This window comes from Triturus cristatus, chromosome 12 (genome assembly GCF_964204655.1).
Source record: "Triturus cristatus chromosome 12, aTriCri1.1, whole genome shotgun sequence".
NCBI classification, from domain to species: Eukaryota; Metazoa; Chordata; class Amphibia; order Caudata; family Salamandridae; genus Triturus; species Triturus cristatus.
This window is the reverse complement of record NC_140595.1, coordinates 712,520,520-712,542,407: the sequence shown is the minus strand read 5'-3', so window position 1 is coordinate 712,542,407 and position 21,888 is coordinate 712,520,520. Positions and strand designations below refer to the sequence as shown.

General features: G+C 46.7%; 1 protein-coding gene across 1 annotated transcript in view; it reads right to left on the bottom strand.

Annotated features, from left to right (window-relative positions):
- The window catches only part of LOC146780373 (hydroperoxide isomerase ALOXE3-like), a 325,955-nt gene that overhangs the window by 23,884 nt on the left and 280,183 nt on the right, over window positions 1–21,888 (bottom strand). The window contains exon 10 of the mRNA XM_085638942.1: window positions 13,669–13,838. Within this exon, the coding sequence (XP_085495068.1) occupies window positions 13,669–13,838 (170 nt within the window). The remainder of the gene's footprint in view (window positions 1–13,668; window positions 13,839–21,888) is intronic.

Here is a 21,888-nt window from a genome sequence, read left to right as displayed (position 1 = left end):
TTGTTTGATCACCCTAATAATTTATTAAAAGGGGATGTGAAATGGGTGAAAGACACATATAAACAGTTGGTATACCTAGCAAGAGAAGAAAAGGAATTATGTAAACCAACAGTAAGGGTTCACCAATTACCTCCAGCGGTATGGAACCTTATCTGGGAATCGTCATCAATTTGAATCATCGTTATTTGTTGACTAAGTTTAGATTGAACAAATTCCATCTTCTGCTTACTGAACGTCCTGGGTGGACGAAGGGAACGGATCCGGAGATTTGTTCTTGTGATGGCTTCTCTATTAAAGATACTGTGCATTTTATTTTATTTTGTAAACATCTAGGCCCCATTCGTAAAAAGTTCATTATTCCTCTTATTAAAGATAGAGGTTTTAGACAAGTTAAACCTGCTCTTTTGTACCTACAGCTGTTGCGCGACACTTGGGTGATTTTTAATATAGCACATTTTTTATCGATTGCAATGAGACTGAGGAAAAAGATTAATTGGCTATAGTGTTTATAGTGGGAAATTCATGAATTCTGACCGAGTGTTCTATTTTTCATTTTAAATGTGTTTGTATTGTTATTTATATGTGATTTTATTGTATGGCCCATAATAACTCGTACTATTGTTGTGTCATATTTTAATTAAGTGGTCTTGACTTCGATGTACTATGTACCATACTTTTATGGTTTTTGTTATAAACCGAATAAATTACTTTTGATGAATGCACGCATGTTTCTGAGAAACCTTTATTTCCTGGTGATTGGGTTTTGATCAGGAAACCAATTAAAGTTTCTAAAGGTCACTCAAAATTGTCATCTTCTGTTCAAGTTATAAGAGTTTCTCGCATGTACGTTCTTTTACAGGATAGAGGCTGGTGGAACAGAAATGCACTTATTAAAAAAACCAATCGACAAGCTGACATTATTCGTGAAAACAAACATAACACCAATGTAATTGAAAATTCGGGTTCAGATTGGTTTGGTGTCTGCGACAATATTTGCACTCAAACTAGTTCCTCTATTCACTCATCTCCTAGTCATTCATATCAATCTGATAGAGGTGATTCTAATGTAACATGATCACATCAAGTCTCACCTTGTTCTACATCTCATAAAGGAGAAGGTGATGGTAGTTGTGGCACTTTTGCTGGTTCTAGAATAAGGTCAGTACCTCTCCGTTTCCTTGACTACGTCATGACTTAATTCATCATTTTATTTATTTATTTATTTATTTTATCTCATTGTGGTTTACATTTCATTGTCTTCTTTCTCAAAGATTTTTTTCTCATAGTTTGAGTCAATTTCTATTTTGTGAAAAAAGTTGGGTGTGTAGTAAGTTGTTATGTATTGTCTAATGCCCATTTTGCTGTTGTTACTTTAAGGTATCTTAGTAATGTAAGTGTTCTCTGGGACTCGTCCGATTCTGGAATGTTGGTGTGACATTCAGATGAAGACTGAGTTACTGAAAGAACAAGTTGTGGGTCATCATTATCGGAATAAACTTCATTACTTTCTACCTAATCCAACACTTCCGAAAGTTATTTGGATAATTCTCAAAGGAACAATTACTACAGGAGATAGGATATTTATGTGTTACAACTGATTATCTGTGTACATACTACACCTCTAGATTCTCGAGACTGAAGTGTAAAGGACCTTTGTGAAGACGGAGGCAGATGAGGTGTCTAGTTTTGGTGAGACTGTGTTCTAACACAGAATGTTTGTATATATACTTTCATATATATTATGTGAAATTGGAATGATATACACACGGGTGTTTTGGGTTATGTTGGTGGGTACATGGCACTTTGATTCATAGAATTTACTCTATTTTTACAGGACACATACCAGACTGCAGCTGGTTGTTGGCAATGTCCCTCCAATAAAGTATGGTAACTTTTAGATTCTTTAATTTGCACTAATAATAGCAGAGTGAAGTGCTATGGTCCTGAAGAATGCCACGAACCTTTGAGGTCAAAAAGGCAGAAACATGTTGACCTTATAATACGGAATATCTATACCCCTATTCTCACACTGTTTGTTATGTGTATCCTGTTAAGACTTATTACAGAACGGTTCTATACCGGAGGGTCAAAGGGAACATTTTTAAGACCACACAGGGTTAGATCCCCAGTTAAAGTATTGTAAACACTAAGAACCCTGAGGTCTGAAATTGCCAGAAAAGAAAAAAGAAGAGTGAAAAGGTGGTGTGTGAATGAGAAACAAAAGCCCAATTCACATAGTGAAAGGGCAATCCCTTTAAGGACGTAATCCCTCACTCACCCTAGGTGACATGCTTCATCATATGGGATTCTCCTCCCAGAGAAAAATCCTAGTTTCTCTGGGGGCTACAACCCCCTCTATGAGAGGGAGGAGCTCAGGGATGTTTTAATTGTGCACTAAAGGATAGACTAAATCCACATATGAAGAGCTAAGTGTGAGTGAGGGGTGCAGTGCTAGCAAAATGATAGTGCAGTGAGGATATATAAAACTAGTCACGGGACGGCAAGGAAGATTCTCTTGACACCACCGTACCGAAGCTAGATTAAAAATGTGAACACCACTAGTCAAATGTAGGCAATGGTGCTATACAATAAACAAAGGTCGACATGTTTCAGCCAAAACGCCTAATTAGGCTCAGCTTTCATCAGGACCACGTTAGCTACTGCGAAAGAAAAGGATTGTGTGAGAACTACACAAGAAAAAGGATACCGTGCACACCCAATGATTGCTTGAAGGGTGTACGTCACCTTTTCATCTCAAACATCACCCGTGAAAACTGGGTGGGCTATTAACCTCCACCTGGCAACCGCTCAGGAAGGAACACCGCTCTCTCCGTCGGGGAACCGGGCCGAAATGAGCCTGCATCCGGCTGCAGGCTCATTTCGGCCCAACGTGGTCCTGATGAAAGCCGAGCCTAATTAGGCGTTTTGGCTGAAACATGTCGACCTTTGTTTATTGTATAGCACCATTGCCTACATTTGACTAGTGGTGTTCACATTTTTAATCTAGCTTCGGTACGGTGGTGTCAAGAGAATCTTCCTTGCCGTCCCGTGACTAGTTTTATATATCCTCACTGCACTATCATTTTGCTAGCACTGCACCCCTCACTCACACTTAGCTCTTCATATGTGGATTTAGTCTATCCTTTAGTGCACAATTAAAACATCCCTGAGCTCCTCCCTCTCATAGAGGGGGTTGTAGCCCCCAGAGAAACTAGGATTTTTCTCTGGGAGGAGAATCCCATATGATGAAGCATGTCACCTAGGGTGAGTGAGGGATTACGTCCTTAAAGGGATTGCCCTTTCACTATGTGAATTGGGCTTTTGTTTCTCATTCACACACCACCTTTTCACTCTTCTTTTTTCCTTTCTGGCAATTTCAGAACTCAGGGTTCTTAGTGTTTACTATCCTGTTAAGACACCAATGAAAGTTTTTTGTCCTCACATGAGATAGTGTTAATACACTTGTTTAAATAGTTGTTTTCTTTTTCACTCTGCCCCTCACTCTGACCACCATTGGATGATTAAAACACCTCTCGCTCATCTCCTATGGGAGAGTTGTAGCCCCCACTCTGTACCTTGCGGTCACAGAGTGCAAAATAGAACCCAATGGTGAAGCATGTCACCTCTGGGTGAGTGAGGGTTCTCGTCTTTAAGACAATAATTGTCCCCACATTCATAATCTCAAAAAACTTTGAATTATCCTGTTACTTGTTGTGAGTTTATACTATATGGAGTGGTACCATGGATAAAATTGCCTCTAATTTTGTGACCCTCCTAAGTGAGTTTATATTTATATTTTATCAGTTATTAACAGCCTGAACCCCAGTGCAGGCCTGAGACACTGGTGTGGTACTATGACGGACAAGGCCTTTAACAATGGGTATAGCGTAAGGGCTATAACACTCTAAGAGCATTCTACCCCTAATAATAAACAGGGAATTACAGAAAAAACATTGGAATGTTGGAGCAGAAGCCATTATTGGCTTTGAGCTACTCTATTGTCTTCAATTGAGAACTCAACAATCCAGTAGTAACAAAGCAAAAATCTATTTCATTGTTATCCTAGCAGCAAAGAGAAATCGAAAAGAAACTCAATAGGTTCTCTACAGCAAATCTGATAAACAAAATGATAATAAACAAAAACACTCTAGCTTGCCAGGCGAGGAAGAAAAACTGAAGCACCCTTATTATTTCCATCAAGATTAAAATAACACAGTCTAAGAATCAGTTCTGCAAATTGAAGATCTTATGGAAATAGGTGTAGAATTTGCAACATTAATGCTGTTGTGCTCTAAGTTGCATGTTGCTCAGTTGAGGTTCCAGAAGAAATAGTTTGACAATCAAGATACATAAGCATAAGAGAATGATGCTGATACATTTCCGCAAAGGCATTTGTGGAGTTCAGTACCTAGCATCTCTTTAATTGTAGTTGTGAGATAGTAGATTATTAGTTGGGGTGGGTGGTAGTCCCCCCACAAGTAATAATGTCACTATTTTTGTTAGGTCCCAATAGAAATTCCATTTCAATTTATAAAAAATAATAATAAAGAATCTTTTAATGAACAAAATAATGCCAAAACAAGGAACATGCAAAGAGGAAAACCAGAGAGATGTATTTTCAACGTTTTACATTAAAAAACAACGTGCCAAAAAGTGCACAGCACCAACTAAAGATAACTGGTCATGCTAGAATGTGGCAGAGTCAAAAGTTAGTCCGACCGCAGATGATCGCCGGTCTGGGTTCATCCCGGTCAAGAGTTACCTTCTTTACTTAGAACCAGTTCTGGACATCGAAGGGTTTGTTAGTGCAAAGGCAGCAAGCTGAAGCTGGAGCATGGCTCGATGGCACCAGGTTGCATAAAGACAGTGTCCCGATGTGTCGGTCAACAAGAGTGGGAGAAGTTTGGGCTTCCATTTCACAGAGAGCTTAGGTGTTAATAGAGTTCTTGTCGACGGCTGCATTGAGGAAGCCGCAGGATGGAGTCAAAACGCCCTCGACTAATTCTAACGTAGAGCGGAGAACTTCGCCGGAGCTATGGTGGAGAAGCCGATAACCGTGTGAGCACACTCAGCAGATCAGCTTGGCAAGTTGGTCCCAGACATCTGTGAGTTCTCCAGTAAACATTTTTGAAAAGGCTTCTAAGCCCCAGCCTTTAGGGTTAGACAGGAAGCATAGACACTGATACCTGCCAAAGGTTCCAGGGCCTCAAGAACAGCATTTGGGAATCAGGACTCACTTCAGCAGAAGCTACTAGCAAGGTCCAGTTGAAACTGGTCAGTTGGACTCCTTCCGGAAGATGGGCTTCCTGCAGCATTTGTGCCCTTGTAACTTAACAGGAGGTCAGCCAACTGACCCCTAGAGTCCACTTCTTTGTCTTGGGTATACATGGGAGCAGGTCAATCCCTTCGGTTTCTCCTCACAGGTCACAACAGCAGATGCAGTTCTGTCTCCCACAGGTCCAGTAATGTTCTGAAGAGTGTGCCCAGGGTTGCCAAATTTCTGCCTGGCACTATCCTGACCCTTCCATGACCAATAGTGTTAAAGTTCCCATGGGTAACCCTACCCTCTTTTGCAGCAGTGCTTGTGTGCCCTACTGCAAATAATCCCACGGTGGCCCACTCTACCTAAATACAGCACAGTAGAACCTCTCCTCCCTTCTCAGAGCTCCTGTGCCCACCCTAGAAGAGTAACCTGAGAAATAAACAAATTATCCCCTATGGTAATTTAAAACTAGCAGGTCACAAAATCCTAAAGCATCTACTGAAGTGTGGTCTGGATTGACTCATGAATTAGACCTCGCTGGAATTAACTTTTCAGACTCTCGCATGAGCGCAACTCAAAGCAACCAGGAAACTGATATTTTTGTGTGTGAACTTTAAGCACTTTCAAAAGATCAGAAGAACATGGCTCATAGTTTTCGACAGCCAAACTATTTAATCAAAATGATGAGACAATCTAATGTGAACAAACCAAAGATTTGCACAAGTGGCTTATGAACGGTGTACACATTACAGGACATACTAAGAATGAGAATATAGAAAATGATCCCATGGCAGAGAACTGATCTTTTAGTCAAACAAACTACACAATACTGGTGGTTAGCTGAGCATTCCTCACTTTAGTCTGTCACATTCAGCTAAGTGAGTTCACTATTATGCTTTCCCCTCCCACCTGCTATTTTGAGTTTCATCATCTTATTAGTTCTAAAAACCCACACTTTAACAACTTACTCACCGCTTCACTTCCCCATATTTAACTTGCTTTGTTCATTTCTTCATTTGGGTTTCTGCTTGACCTTTATATGGCAGACACTCAGGGGCATATTCACAAGGAACTATCGCCAAGTCAACAGCACTTTATCGCAACCAAAGTCGCAATAAAGTTATCGCCCCATTCACAAGCTGGTTTTAACAGCCCACAGCACCAGTTTACCCGCGATAGCAGCCGCAAAAAGCATTGCCACAGAGGCCCCCATCAACTATCGCTAATGAGATGCAGAGTGGGCATTCCCGTGCCAAAAGCCGTGACAACATCACACCTCAACATTCTTAATGACCAGACAGAACTGCGATAAAAACACAAAACAGGCAATAAGGTGCATTAGCACCAGGAAATCTACACCTGCTCTGACCAGGTGTAAAGTCGGGCGGCAGCCTGGACAACAAAAGGGAGCACAGCCCAGGGCCACATCAGAAGGGCAACAGATGCCATGGAGCCAACAATCATGCGGCCAGGACACCCAAGAAGGCCAAAACACCCACCAACACCACCCCAGGACCACACCCCACACCCGGAACCCCCGCCCCGGACCACCACAGACGTAGTGCAGACAAAGACAGCGGACCCACAGGAAGCGTACCAACTGCACAGACCCAACCTCAATGTCACCGTCCACCACAGGCTGAAAGGGACAACCATCCCACGCATCCCGACCATCATCGCCCACAAGGCCTACGGCACCAACACAGCAGACAACCAACATCTCACCCCACACCAACCTGCTGGCTTGGCTGCACCTGTTGGCCCCTGGCACCCCCCAACCAACACCTGCCATAGTCGGAGGAGTTTCACTGCCAGCCACATCTAAGTCCCTCACACCTGTCCTGGACATCAACATCAGCCTGGTACCCCAGTCCCCATACGTCCAACACAATGCATAGGTCATGCAGGAGACAAAGCAAGGAGCATATGCCATAGCAGGATGCACGCACATGTTGGTGCAATCCGCAGCACACATGTACCACCTGTGCCCCCTGGTGACACAGCACACAATCACCGCAACAGAAAGCACACGTCCCACCCCAATGTGCAGGCAACAACAGAACACCGTGGAACCTCCAACAATGTCGCCTTCAAATACTTAGCCAGTGTGCATGATTCCTCCATCCTCCGGCAGTCCATCGGCAAACAGCGTTCCCAGGATGGCACCAAGGGAAATGCACAGCCCCTTGGCAAGTTCCAAATGAACACCCCACTCACCTCAACTCCACAACCATGCAAACCACAACTCTGGCAATGCACACATCACAAAATCATAACCAATATGCACAACAACATGCCCACCCACCAGACACGACAGAACAACTCACAATGATTACCTGCCGTGAACATGAGCCATCAACAGGCATGGCACCTCAGCCACAGAACAGCCGAATGTGGGGAGAGGTGGTAAACAGGCATGTGTGAAGGATGCAGTAGTACCATGATTCGGAAAGTACACAATGCCAAGAGTGGCGGAGATGTGCTGGACAGACCTCAGTATGCAGCACACACCCATATCCATGGCGACATACACCGCTGGTGCATGGAGTGTAGTGGACAGTGGACGCAACCATGTCACTACAGTCAGTGGGGGACCTCATGGAAACCTTGCCTGTCACCCCCCCTAAGCGTGACCGGAGTGGGATGGCCCAGCGTACAACACGCCAGCTTAGGGGTGTGAATAAGTAGCACCTAGCCCTGGGCGTGGTTCTCTTCCGGAAAGCCCAACGTCTCTGCCAGGGCGGCACCTCTCACCCCACCACGAGGCCGACGCTGTAATCTAGAGCGGAGTTGCCTGCGATGCTGTGCGCCTGCCGGACCCCGGCATACTGGACCACAAACCGGTCAGACCCGCCCCTAACCTTGTTCAATGCCAGCCAGTGACATGTGGTGCCACTAACCCTGTTCAATGCCAGCCGTCGACACGTGGTGCCACTAACCCTGTTCAACGCCATCCTGTGACACGTGGTGCCACTAACCCTGTTCAATGCCAGCAAAGTGACACGCCGTGCCACTAACCCTGTTCAACGCCAGCTGGGGACACGTGGTGCCACTAACCCTGTTCAACGCCAGCTGGCGATACGTGGATGAGGGACCAGGACTACCCTGCGGACCAGTAGGTCCCACATTCAGCACCTAGGTGCAAATCACGAATGGCAGAGTCCACACAAGTGGTCGCACGGAGAGGAGTAAGAGGAAGATGCAGCTCAGCCAGACAAAACCCGGGTCACATACACGGAGGTGTCGGAACATGTGGTGCCACTGAACCTGAACTACGCAGGCCGGTGGGGCCAACCAACCTATGCCGGCGACACTCGGTGAATGGCCCGTGCTGACCGCTGCCTCAGGCCTACACTATGATCAGGTAGGTCACACATTTGGAACTGAGTCTTGATTACACCATGGCAGTGAACACCATTTAAGGCATAGGGCTGGTCACTATACTCACTTCAATATGGTGCCAACAAGTCTGTGCATGGCATCACAACCACACGTGGCTGTGGCCCTCGTGGACTACTGCTCTCGGCCTACGTTGCGCACGAGTGGGTCACAGATTTTAAACTGAACATCGGTTATTTAAGAGGCAGAATACATGTCATCACATGCACGGAGAGGCGTAAGAGGATGACACATTGCAGGCCGGAGGGAACAAGATCATCGTTACGGAGGTGATCAAACACTACTGACAACTGCCCTTGTGTCACTAACTCTGTGCCTTGCCAGCCAATGACACGTGGCTGTGGGCCACTGCTGACCGCTGCCTCCGGCCTACACTGCAGTCCAGTAGGTCACAGACTTTTAATTTTCCAATGGCTGAGCTCATATCAGCGTACCAACATCATCGCAGACAGCATCCTCTCTCAGCCCCGGTGCCACTAAGTCTGTTCCCCAACAATCATGGACACTCTCTGGTCGAAATTTGGTGGTGTCTGAGTCTATGGACTAGGGGGCAGTTTTCATCCTCATGTAGCTGATACCGAATTGGTGGTGGCAACGAGGCTGTCGCATTCCACTCCTCCATTTGCTGCTTCCGGATAAAATCAAACCTTTTGGCGTCATGCCCTGGAGGACACCTTCCACTGTCCCCTAAAACCCTCCGCAACATACACCTCGGACATTGATGGTGACCCGCACAGGTCGCATGGCCCATCTGACTGCAACGCAAATCACCGTCCCATAGCTGGGTGCCAGTGCTGGCCGCTGTGCATCCGGGGCCACTAACACTGTACTTGTCAGGTCCGGGACCCCTTCTTCTGAGATATTGGATGGCCCCTGAAGTGTTGGCCTTGGGGTCATCAATGCCATTTCTCTGTGGCCCTGCGCTGTACACAGCCTCTGGGCCCAACAGCGTCCCACTAGGGCTCACACACCAAATCGAGTCCTGACCGGCCCGGACGTGGCATCACCGCAGGAGGCACAGGCCACCACCGCAAGGACCACCTCCAACAGCCATCTGCCACAGTTGACAGGGTGGTCCTGACAGACTTACGGAGTTTCTCAGACCTGTCGTGGATGCCATCATCCACCTGATATCCTGCTCAGCACTCCAGGTGCCAGTGACTCAGTGAACCACAAGCCATTGTCCGTTACTGATTGAGTTTTGAGCTGTGGAGAGGTTGCGCAGCTATGTCACCTCAAACAGTGTGAGGGCCCTGAGACGTTGATTGGGGAAGATGATGCAGGTATGACACACACCACTGCATCTGCATCAGGTATTCGTTGGAGGGACACAATCCAAGACTTTTTCTTCACATGGGCGCGCTCATCTCTAGTATCCCATCTCCAGTGCACTGCAACTCACGGACACTTCTGTTTGCATGTTGGCTGTCCTCTGGACTTTCTCCTGCTCTCTCCATGTTGCTCAGCAGTTGACTCTTTTATGCATGTGTTTTCTGTTTCCGTTGCACTGGTATCTAATGTCCAAGTGGTTGCCAGCACCAGACATTCCATGCGGAATGGCTTACACTCACCCCAAACACATCCAGCACAGACGTCACTGTACATGTGGCCCTGCCAATAAAGGGGCCTGGCGCATGTGCCCATATCCAGTTCAACATGATACCTGCGTGTGTCCCTGTGGTCTTGTTGTATGCATGAGTGCCCTGGGCCCTACGCCATTACATTGTGCTTTGTACATCGGATGCAGACGTGTCACCGCAGGCAGTGGGTTGGAGCTTGGACATGTAGCTTTGTCGTCACCCACTCAATTCGTAAGGGGAGTGGCCAGGGCCGTCGTATGCAGAGCCAACATGAGTGTGTGACTGCTATTTGAGCACCCCTGCCTGTGGTTCTGTACTGTGAATGTGCATCTGTATGTGTCTCCATGGCAGTGTGGGTCTCCTTGGTGGGGTGTTTGGTGGCCCCTGAAGGGTGATAGACACCTACGTATGTGTCCAGGTTAGCATTCCATGGGTTCGGCCCCCATCCTCACCTGTTGGGACACCTCCTTTTCGCGTGCAGGAACATGGCATTGGGGTGCGTTGTGTGGGTGGGTGAAGTGTCATGAGCCAGCTGTGCTTGCTGCTGCTTCCTGCTGTGCGGTCTGTTGTAGGCTCGGTGTTCTCCTCTGAGTAGCTTGGCTGTCCCGGTCCTGGTGGGGGGGGGGTTGTGTGGGATATCCATGTGCTGTTGTAGGGCAACGCTGTTGATGGTGTGGTGGTCCTCTCCAGCATCAGTGATGTGCTGTATTCTGTGCTCTGCTGAAGGTGTTGTGTGCCCCTCTGCGATATGAAGGGAAGGTGCGTATTGACTTTGTGTTGACATATATTTTGGCGCATTGTGCAGGTTTGCATGCAGACTGTATGGGAATGTACATTGTGACTGTTTGGGGGTGCTGGATTCTTCTGCGGGACAGTGTACATTTGGTTTACATGACGGATGTGAGGTCGTACGCGTACATTTCCATTTCACAGTTTCCGGCTCCATCAGATGTAGTAGGCATGTTTCTGTGTATGTTCGGAGCCAGTTGTGTCCTCTGTTCTGCAGTGTCGGCTATGCGTGTTGTCCCTCCTTGTCGGCAATGTGGGTGTGCTGTTCGTGCTATGTGTGTGTGCGGCAGTGTGCCAAGGAGATCGGGTCCATGGACCTGGGTGAATGTATGTGAGCAGTGTGCAACACCTCATTGTGCATGTATGCCATTGTGCCCAATCCCCCGTCCCCCAGTCCCTGTTCATTGCACTCCCTGCTGATGTTGTGTAAGGTCCTCTTGAGCTGTGTCCGTACTCCCTACTCCTTGCACCGCCTCCACACTGATGACTTTGGTCTGGGTTTCCTTCAGCTCCTCCGGTGGCGCTGGACTGCCACCTCCTGTCGCCATTGCTACATTCCTGTTGGCAGCGGGTTTGTGCCTGGTTTAGGTAGTCACATCATGCTGGTGCCTCTTGGCCTCCTGGATTGGCCTCCTCGGGACTCCGACTGCAATCTAGGTGGTCTGCTAGTGGGTCAGTTGCTGGTAGTGTTCTGTCACCTCCGTGACGCTGGTCTTATTTTCCTGTGGTCTGCACCCCGTCTTCCTCTCCCTCTTCTCCTTGGCCTTCCCCGACCCCGTTGTTCCTTGCAGGTAGTCTGTGGGGGTTTGTGGGGTTCAAGTTGGCTCCTGCGCTGTGTCAGGGTGCATCCATGTTGCTACACACTTTGGATTGTTTTTGGTGTATTTTTTCTGTGGTTTTTATGGTGCATTGATCCACCAGACACGTGGGATTTGCAGGCCTGTGGCTGGTTTTTGCTACTTTTCGTACCGTGGTTGGCCTCATCGCATGTTTTTTGCATTTGCGTGTCGCATTTATGCGGTGTGGCGTTGATTTTCACAAGGAGATTTGGCGCGTTATCTGGTAACCATTGCATGCTACCGCCTTGTTGTGAATTCCACGTTGACACGGGGTTATTTTCCCGTGATAGGCTGCGATATTGAAAGTTGCGTCACGCTACTCTTGCGGTAGTTATCACACGTTCTTGTGAATATACCCCTCATTGTTCACATTTTCTTTCAGTCCCTCACCCATCCGCAATTTATCTGATTGTCTGTCTAAAGACTTTTGGAACACAAGTTGATTCCTGTGAGGTCGTCCCTCTTGCACCTGTGGCTTTCAACGTTGGTTGCAATTGAATCTGAATTCAAATATTTCATAAGCCTCTTACTCAGACTCAATTCTCTCTAACTCCCAATTTCAAGCATTGGTGCTCTCGCACCAAAGCTATTTATGTTCTGTATGTAAGATTCTCTGTCTTTTATCTTTCCTCTTTTTGTCTCTCGATCTCAGCTGACCGCATTTTATGCAGGGACTTTACTCTTCAAGTTTTTCCCTTCAGCTACTTTTACAATGACGTCTTACCTCTTGTGGGCTTCAATTGCATTGCTTGTCAAATCCTTAGCACATCGCTAAGAGGCCGATTAGGACGTTGGTCAGAAAGCCTCCGACCACAGGTGGGAGGCTTTCCGACCGACATCCATGGTTTAAATCTGACCTCCTAATGACAATGTAGGCGGTCGGAGTTTAACCTGGCTGGTCAGACCGACTGGCTTCCAACGGGCTCAAGAAGCCCGTCAGCCAGTCCGAGGCCCCACATAATCCTCTACAGATGGCGATTCCGCCATCGGGATTATGATGTTGGTTTCCGACAGGCTTTTCATGTCAGGCTTTTCCACCACCGCACAAGCTCCCATGGGGAAGTGGGAGTTTGTAACTGCACCATGTGCAGTCGCACTGTAATACGGCATTCAGAACCGCTGACCTAAGGTGGGGAAACGGTTTCAATTGGAGGCAACCCCGACCGACATCGTTACTAAGGCTTAAGTCATCATTGATCTTATATTTATCAACCATTAACCCCTTTTTGATCTGCTCCTTACCTGTATTTTGGTTGGTTTACCTACCTCTCCAGGATATTTGGACACTACATTACCACCCCTTAGTTTTCATTTGACAACCTAATGCATTCTGGGAGTAGTAGTTCATAGTCAACCGGACAAGCACAGCTAATGTCAATGATCTGTAAAATAAAATCAGATGATCAAACATAACAATAAAATGGAATGAGGGGACAACTCTGCCAATGGCTTGCAGTGCCCTCTCTAGAACTTGGCTGTTCTCAGCAGCAGTCTCAAGCTGTGGTAGGCATTATCAATGTTTCTTCTACGTTCCTCCATCCTTACACAGGTTGAATCTTTTTTTTTTTTTAGACATGACGTTTCGCTCTTTTTAGCTATTTGGCTGCTGTGTCTCATTTGAATTTTGGTATCAATCTCTCAATCATATATATTATTTTTTATTTGCAAACGGACTTTGTCCAATTCACATTTTACGTGCAATGCTTTTGATCAAGGCATGCTGTAAAAATTCAAAAAAATATAACCCATCACTGGAAACAACAAAAAAACTACCAGGGACCGGGAAATCATGTCTCACCTTTCGATGGCTGACCAGATCTTCAACCCATCATCTCTATAGTAAAAGTTGGGCAAGGACTCAACCTCACGGGTTTTGAGATTGTCTGCGATGCAAAGGGAAGTGTAGGTCAGAGACTGCATGTCTCTCGATATAAGCTCAGCAAGACCCGCTACACCAATCGCCGTGCTCTGGGGATAAAAATTGCAGTTTCTGGTTAGGTCCCTTTTCTAGGCTGCTCCTGACTGTTTTACTCCTAGACCAAAGTCAACAATTTATACATTTTGGATATTCTCGTCTACTCTTTCTAGAGTGTGAGCCAATGTTCTACCCATCTAGCTTTGGGTGTATAATAAGCCACAGAGTTGCTGCTGGAGGATTTATCCAATTATCAATACATTCCCCAGGACAGAAAAAAACAGCTGCCTTGGTTACAGATAGACTGAGTTTGAGTTACAAATGATGTAGTTTATTTGACTGTTTAGGGTGTGACTATGGCTCTGACGAATGTGTTCTTTGTGAAGCAGTAGCACTGAGGATGTGTCCAGGTTCTTTAGTAACTATCGTTTGGAGTGGTGTCTAATGTGTTTCTGTGTTGTCTGCTAATGGTGGGAGCCGTACATAGCTATGTTGAAGCTTTTCTATATCACACTTTGTATATGAGATTTTGTGTCTGAAGTTTAGTGCTAGCACTAGATTAATATTATATGTTTTGCTTCAGTGTGCCATCATTTTAAGTGACCAATATGGTATTGTATGTAAAATGTTCTGTTGAATGCTTCAGTACAAAAAAATAATGGTAGTAAATGCTTTTCAGAGCAGCACAATAGTCAATTACAAGGCATATACATTTATGAATGAGCAAGGCAAATTCAAGAGGCCATAAGCCGGACTACAGATGCCATGGTGGTGGTAATCTGAAAGGAAGGACAAGAGTTACTCTAATTTACACAATGGGAGGTTGCAAGTGGGCACTACTGGTCAAAAGTAGCTGATTCCTGTCCAGGTTATGAGCTATCCACCTAAAGGATAGGGGACAAATAGATTTTGCCAGAATATGCAAAGTATCTATGAGTTGGGACAGTTTATTTTCCAGGTTTATGTGGTGTTATATAGGTAAAATATCACAAATAGCAAAGCATTCAACCTCCAAGTCATGACTGCTGAGACTGCTCTTGCTTCAGGATTAGCAGCCCTACTCGGTTACAGCCTATAAACAAGCATTGGCATAGCCAATAGGTCTCGCTTTTGGGACCTTATAAGTATTTAGTTATGCAGCACAATATCCTTGGTGCAACAACATCAACCGTTGCATGGCTAAACACTTATAAGGTCCCCAAGGCGAGACTTATTGGCTATGCTAATGCTTGTCTACATTGTAGCCTTTCTGAGTTGTCTTAAAAATTAGGAACAGCAACATGAAGGAGGAACAGTAATGGGCAAGCATATCTTCTGGTAGCTATGATGGCCATGCTACTGAGGACACTAAGGCCTTGTGTTCATATGCTGCTTGGAAATGATGACTATCAATAATCCTTACTTCTCATGTTGTGGCCTTCTTCCAATCCCATGACAGCGAGGAGGCCAATTAACTAGCACCGCAGTGCAGTATTGCCCTTTTCTGTGGCTGTTAGAACTTGTTCCTCAGAGTATTCCTAGAATTCATTGGAATAACTAGAAATTAGGAAGCTTTTAAGATTTACCATAGGGCGAGGTGGCAAAGGAATGAGTATGTAGGAGAGAACAAGGGATTGGAATTGGTGGGTAGGTTTTACCAGGGACAAATCTCAGACTAGTGAATCGGCCCTTAGTTCCAAAAACCTTTCTGCCAGGAAGTCTTTCCAATAGAAATCTTTGTCAACTTGAATTCCAGACGTGGAGGCTCCCAAATAATTCCTGGAGTCTTCTGCCAAGCGGTCATTCCCAAATTGAGGAAACTGACCTGCTGAATACTCCTATGGCAGGCCGTGCTCATCGCTGGAAGTCCACCAGCCTAACCACTTCCCTGCCTTTTAGCTCTCTTTGTTGGTGTGCGCCTCCAATCGAAGGCCACATGAGCAATGAGTTTCTGGACGCTGGAGGACATTTTATGTAGAGAGGGCCTCAGAACACGTTCATCATTAACGCATTCATTGAAGGGTAATCCAACCTTAGCCACCCTGCCAGGTATTATTAAACAGAGGGATTGGCAGTCACCGCGGTCTCCTCCGCGTCTTCTTCGCTAATCTCATTGCGACTGGAGAGCATCACAGGCTGAAGCCAAAGAGACTTGTCATAATACAACCATTAACACACTCAGCCCTGAGTCAGGGACTCGCAGTGGGTTTGTTATTAACGGCGGTCGCTTCGTTCACATTGTGCTCCTTTTAAATATCGTTTCAAAGATACAATGAGGGTCGTTTAACAACAAAATGCTGCTTATAGCCTACCCTTCTATTTAGTTTAGTTTAATGCGCTTCACACACATTCCTAGTGGCTGTTTCAAAGCACTTTTGTCAAATCATTAATACAATACAATCACTCTTTGATGAGCAAACGATTTCTGCCCCATCAAATCGTGTAAACACTGCTGCCAACATGTGGGAGGAGCCAAACTCCCTCTCCTGGTAGTTTCCATCACAATCGACAGCTGTGTTGTCAAGCCTGACCTAAAAAGAACCCAAAGATATTCAGTCTGGCATTTAAATGGCCGATCATAGAGCCGGCTGCGCGACTGCTGACCGATTCCTTTAGGGGTCGGCACTTGAGGATGAGCTACACGGCTCCCCACCGAATCAAGTGTACAAATGGTGATGAGAAATGGAACATTTCTGCAATATCAACGGTTCGTGCAATTCTGCACACATCTGAACAGACGTGTGTAAAAGTGCTCCGATACCAGCATCTACTCCACACTCCTGCAGTTTTGTGGAAGATGTGTCTGCATGAACACTGGTCCTGGTGCGGCCTTTCGCCAGACAGCGGCTCCTGTACTGGAGTACGGGTCCTTTAATAACATAGGTGGTGTCTAAAGAAACACCCTGAAAGGATTATCTTTTCCCAACTTTCAAAATGTCTGCCTGTCCGCAGTTCACCAATAGGATCAGAGATGCCATCGTTTAGAGTGTGCTCACAAGTCTAGAATAGTTAGAAAATATATTATATTCTCTGAAAATGCGCCACATGGGACCAGTCAAGAACAGCTGTTGCTCAATAATTAACAGCATGACCCGGAAATGCCTTTTATGTATTCTTTTTAAAGTCGAATCTCCAACATGCCATTACTGAGATCGTGAGCCTAGAACAGGGTGGAATGCAGCCACACCTCCCAACTGGTCTTAGGAAAATCCCTGGGCACCTTTTCCAAAGCTGGGCACTTCATCCCGTTTGCTTCTTGCAGGCAGGCCATGTCTTCACGTTTGGTACATTATGGAAACATTTGGGGTGCCCTTGGAGCACACCATTTCTGAATGCAGGGCTGTGGTACGCTTGAACTAAGTCGCATGTTGTTCCAAATACTGGAGAAATGTGAAAAGAAAGTCCAATCATAGGGGAAGCGGTGGAACACCTGTGAGATGAACCGAGAGACCAGGAATTCGTTCTACGTCCTTATTTGTGGTTCTGAAGATTTGCTGACAATTTTGAGCATCATAGTTTTTGACGCTCCATGCATGTTTTGATGGATGTTACTGTAGGGCTTAATGTGCTCCGCTGGCTGCAGGAGGGACCCACCGGCGCTCATTTTTCGGGACACGGGCATACTTTTCATCATCGGACTGACTCACAGCAAGATAAAAACGCAGAGAAGTGGAAAAGAAGTAGAAGAAAGTGAAAGGAAAACAGTCCCAAAGGCAGAGAGCAGGGGGTTATAAAACATGCAAGATTGAGATGTGGGGGCCGAGAGTGTGTGGCGCTGGATAAAAGGGGAGACAGGACTAGACAGCCTTGGAATTCAGCAACCCCAACATTTGGCAGCGGCAGACTTCTGGAAAAACTTTGGGCTCTGGCATTTATGCTTCTGCAAATTATGCACTGAGTTGAAGGGTATAGTCCTCTTCTCTGGTGGGGATCGTTTTCGAGGGTCATATAAATGTAAACATTTACCATTTATCCGTAATTTGGAAGTGTTACAACCCTTTTCCACTCTGAAAACGGATGCATATGATGAAATAAATGCCAAATTGTTTTCTGCTGCAAAAAGGTTTGCAAACTCCCACAAACGCCCAAGTACATTTGCAGGTGCCCCGACCCTTGCTGTGCCCACAACCGTGAGTACATTTACTGACACACATCATAACATCGTCATGTAGGAATGCAAATCTGACTTACACTCCTAAATGCTGCTATGTGCACATCTGAATGTCACAAAGGCGTGAAATCGTAAACCACAGTGAATGGATACAACAGATCTGTGAACTTGTGCAGTTTAATTTGGCTCTGGGCTCAGTTTGTGTGAGAAGTTGGCCTGGTATATGATGCTCACTAGTTAAAGTGATCACCTTGTACCTTGCCAAGCAACCCTTATGGTGTGGTTGTAAGTCAACCTTTTCGGACTAGCTGCCCTAGTGGTAGCGTAGGCTAAGCAGTCTTTGAGGCTAAACTCGTGAAGCGTGTTAAGCCAGCTGTTTTACCAAATGCAACCCCCTTTTATACCAATGAAAGGACACCACACAGATATATATTCAAAATATATATGTATTTATTTCTCAAAGTAACCCCTAGTCTCTTTATGAGCACAGGAGCACAAATCGTCAAACAAGATTATCACAGAATACACAGAAGTTGCACGTTATATGGATAGGCCCTGGTGGCCACTCAAACCATATACTAAAATAGTGGTATAAGTACCACGAACAGAAAAGGGAAAAGGCCTAGGGCCTCTAGAATCGCTGGGCCTACAAGGAGCTAACGTCAGTTAGTGACCAGGAGGTCCACGGGTGGCGTGTGCAGAGCAAATAGTCACACGCGTGCTCCCATAGGTTTCAATGGGTGCGTAAAAAGTACAAAGTTACTGCAAAGAGGATCTTCCGGATGGACTAGGAACTCAAGATTTGGAACACAGGCACTAGAGATGTAATACTACACTTGAGCACAGGTGTGCCAGCTTTACCTCACCCACAGGAAGCGGGTGCATAGGCCTCGAAGTGCGTCGGGTTTCTTCTATCTGTTCCGTGGAGCTTGAAGACAAAGATGCTGCAGGCGGTCGGTCCGGGAGAGATGCAGTGGATCCCAGAGTGGATCGGAGATGTTGAAGACCTGTAAGCAGAGGGGACAGTGTTCACAGTCACTAGCCAGTGACCAGCGTGGCACCAGGTGGGTACCAGGCGATGTCGGGTGCAAACAGGTGATGAGGGGTAGCTTGTCTCCGCAGCCACGTGGTCCCTGAAGGTCGACGACGTCCAGGAGTCGGCTCACGAGCTGTCCCACGCAGGTTCTCGCTGTCGGCGGTGTCGGCGACTTGATCGAAGCAAACAAGCCTTGGCAAAAGCAATTGAAGGAGGATTTGGAAATCAGCTGTTGGTTCTGACCAGCAAGGTCAGAGGGATTGCTCTATTGGAGGGGAGCAAGGGCCAGTCTGGAGCAACCAGACCAGCAGTGTATTTTGTAGAGTTCGTCGCCAAGATGGCCACTAGCCAGCGGGCCAGCAACCGGTTAGGCGCGTCGAGTGGCAAAATGCAGAAGAGCCCCACGCAGATCGTGGAGATGCTGGAGGGCTCACCTTTGGTGCAGATGCTGCTCGGGGGTTGGGCTTCTCAGATCCCAAAGCACAACTTGGAGGGAGCCTCGGTTGTTGCACTTGTCAGCTTGTCGTAGTCGTTCCAAGATGGCTGGCTCCACGTGTCTCGGTGCCTCCACGGGTCTCCTCTTTTCAGGGACTGTGGATCGGGCGGTGAGAGGTCTGGAGGTCCAGGTCTTGTCAGTCTCTGGGCTCGGGCTCCGGCGGGAGGCGGCGGCAAAGCAGACGTTGATTCGCTGGATGGTGCTTGCGTTAGCAAGGTGGTCACTCCCTGACCACAGGGGAGATTGGCTTCAGTCCTCTGTGCAGCAGAGCGTCGAAGTTCCCGTCTTCTTCTTAGTGTTAAGTTGATTCCAGGATGTCTGAAGTCTTAGGACACAGCTCCTACCTTTAAGCGGATTCTAGGGGCCGGACTACCTGCTAGGTCCCTCCCTAAGGGTGGGACCAGGAAGGGGGGTGGTTACACCCCCAATCCTTTGTCCAGCTCGCCCCAGGCCCGGGACTGGTGTGCCCCAGGACCGGTTTGAACTGGCATATGCACCGAGGCTCCTTGTGAGCCACAGGCATGTCTGGTTTCTTTCAAGCCCTACCTGACCAATACACAAAATCCTGTCTGGGGTGGTGCACGCACCTCTCCTGGCAGGAAACCCTTTGTCCACACCTCCCAAGCTGGAAGGACTCCCAGCAGCAGGAGGGCAGACTTGTGTCTGTGGTGGCAGCATCCATTTTGTGGAGCTGAGGCTATGTCTGATTTTACCCGGGTTTCAGGTACTGTACATGTCGTGTCCCTCTAGAAGGGTGGAATGCTAACCCCGTCGCCAGAATTGGCGAGGGGTTAGTATTCCAATTCGTATGACACCTTACTCGACATGTTTTGATAAAGCCAAACCAAAGATAGCATTTAACCGCGAGGTTCATAATGCACTTAAGAGTATATGGTATGACGATATCTGGAAACAGTAGAAGGAAGTTGTTCCGACCACTGCAGACAGGCTCAGCTCATGCCAGAGCACCATCTCACATGGAACCAAGCACTCTGCCTTCAGGATTGTTAAGGCCTGCCATAGGAGTGACTTATAGGTTACCAGGTGTCCCATTTAAGGTTAGGTATAGGTATACTACACCTAAGTAAGAGGTGATTACACCAACTTACCCCAGCTGAGTGATCAGCCAGTTGTGTCAAATTGTTAGGCCAAGCCTGGGGTGGCATAATACATGCTTCAGCCCTTGGCAGGCCTTGGGTACACCAATGCCCTGGGTACCTAGTGTACACTGGTACAGGGGCTGACAGGGTGATCCAACCAATTGGGTATGTACCTAGGGTACATGGAGTCCATTTTAAAGAGAGAACAGCCAGGCTGAGATCCTGAATAGCAGGATCTCAGGCCAACTAAGTCGAAAAACCAGCTAGACACTAGGCAAAAATTTGGGGGTAACCATAGTCAGGTATCCACCTTCCTACAGTTTGCTACTAGCAGAGTGTGGTGGCTCAATGGAATGATGCGTCCTGTTGAGGAATCGGTGTTCGACCTCATGGTCGCAGGTCTGAATCTCGATAGGTCTACTCAGCCTTTCATTCTGCCGAAGCTGATAAAACGAGTACTGTTGGGTAACAAACATCTGTTATTCAGCGCCAAGATGCTCTACAAAGTGAATGGTATGTTCCGACATTATATGAGCTTTGCAGATCCCTAAATGCAGCAGTCACTTTTCCAGCCACAAGAATCTAATGAAATAACTGTTTTATCACTTCCGGCAACGAGGACATCCACAAAAATAACATTACATTTAAATTACAAACTATTTTTCAGCTTACAAGCATCTCGACGTTACAAAGTAAGAGTTTCATACAAGCACAGAAAACAAGGATACAAGTGGAGAAGGTGTTAGGCGCAAAACTAGGATTATATTTACTATTTTAAGAACCAAGTTCTGCCACAGGCAGAGATGGGCCTCTGGCCCACAGTGTTTATCCAGGGACAGCTGCTGCTTGTTTAGGCAGTCGGATTCCGGCAGGCTCCACTTACCTAGAAGCTTTTCTACGCAGTATAACGCCTTGTCCCCAGTTCCATTTATTTGTTTAAAATGTCACTAAATAAACTGGGTCTAAGTTGGATTATTGGGGCCGGTATAAGGGTGCGCAAAGGTAAGGCTAGGATTTAATAGTGACCAAAAGAAAGCATCAGCCCTGAGCAACCGAAAGGATTCCAGAGTCAAGTTGACTGGCGCACTCATCCACGTGCCCTGCCAGCTCCTGGGGCGTGTCCCTGCCTGCACTTTGTCTTTACTGAACAGAAAATGTATCGCCCATTCCGGACATGACCACGACTATCCACTACTGCATGCTTAACTCTATGTAATGGTGTTGGGCTACCAGAGCGCCCGGTAGGTGAAGTGCAGCCATGCACCCTCGGACACTGCACCCTCCTCACCACCGCACTGATAGCTCAGCTTTCAGTTACTGTACCACAATGGCTTCCGGTTTCCTTCAGCATGGCTAGATGAAGGGAAAGGAGTGAGAACTA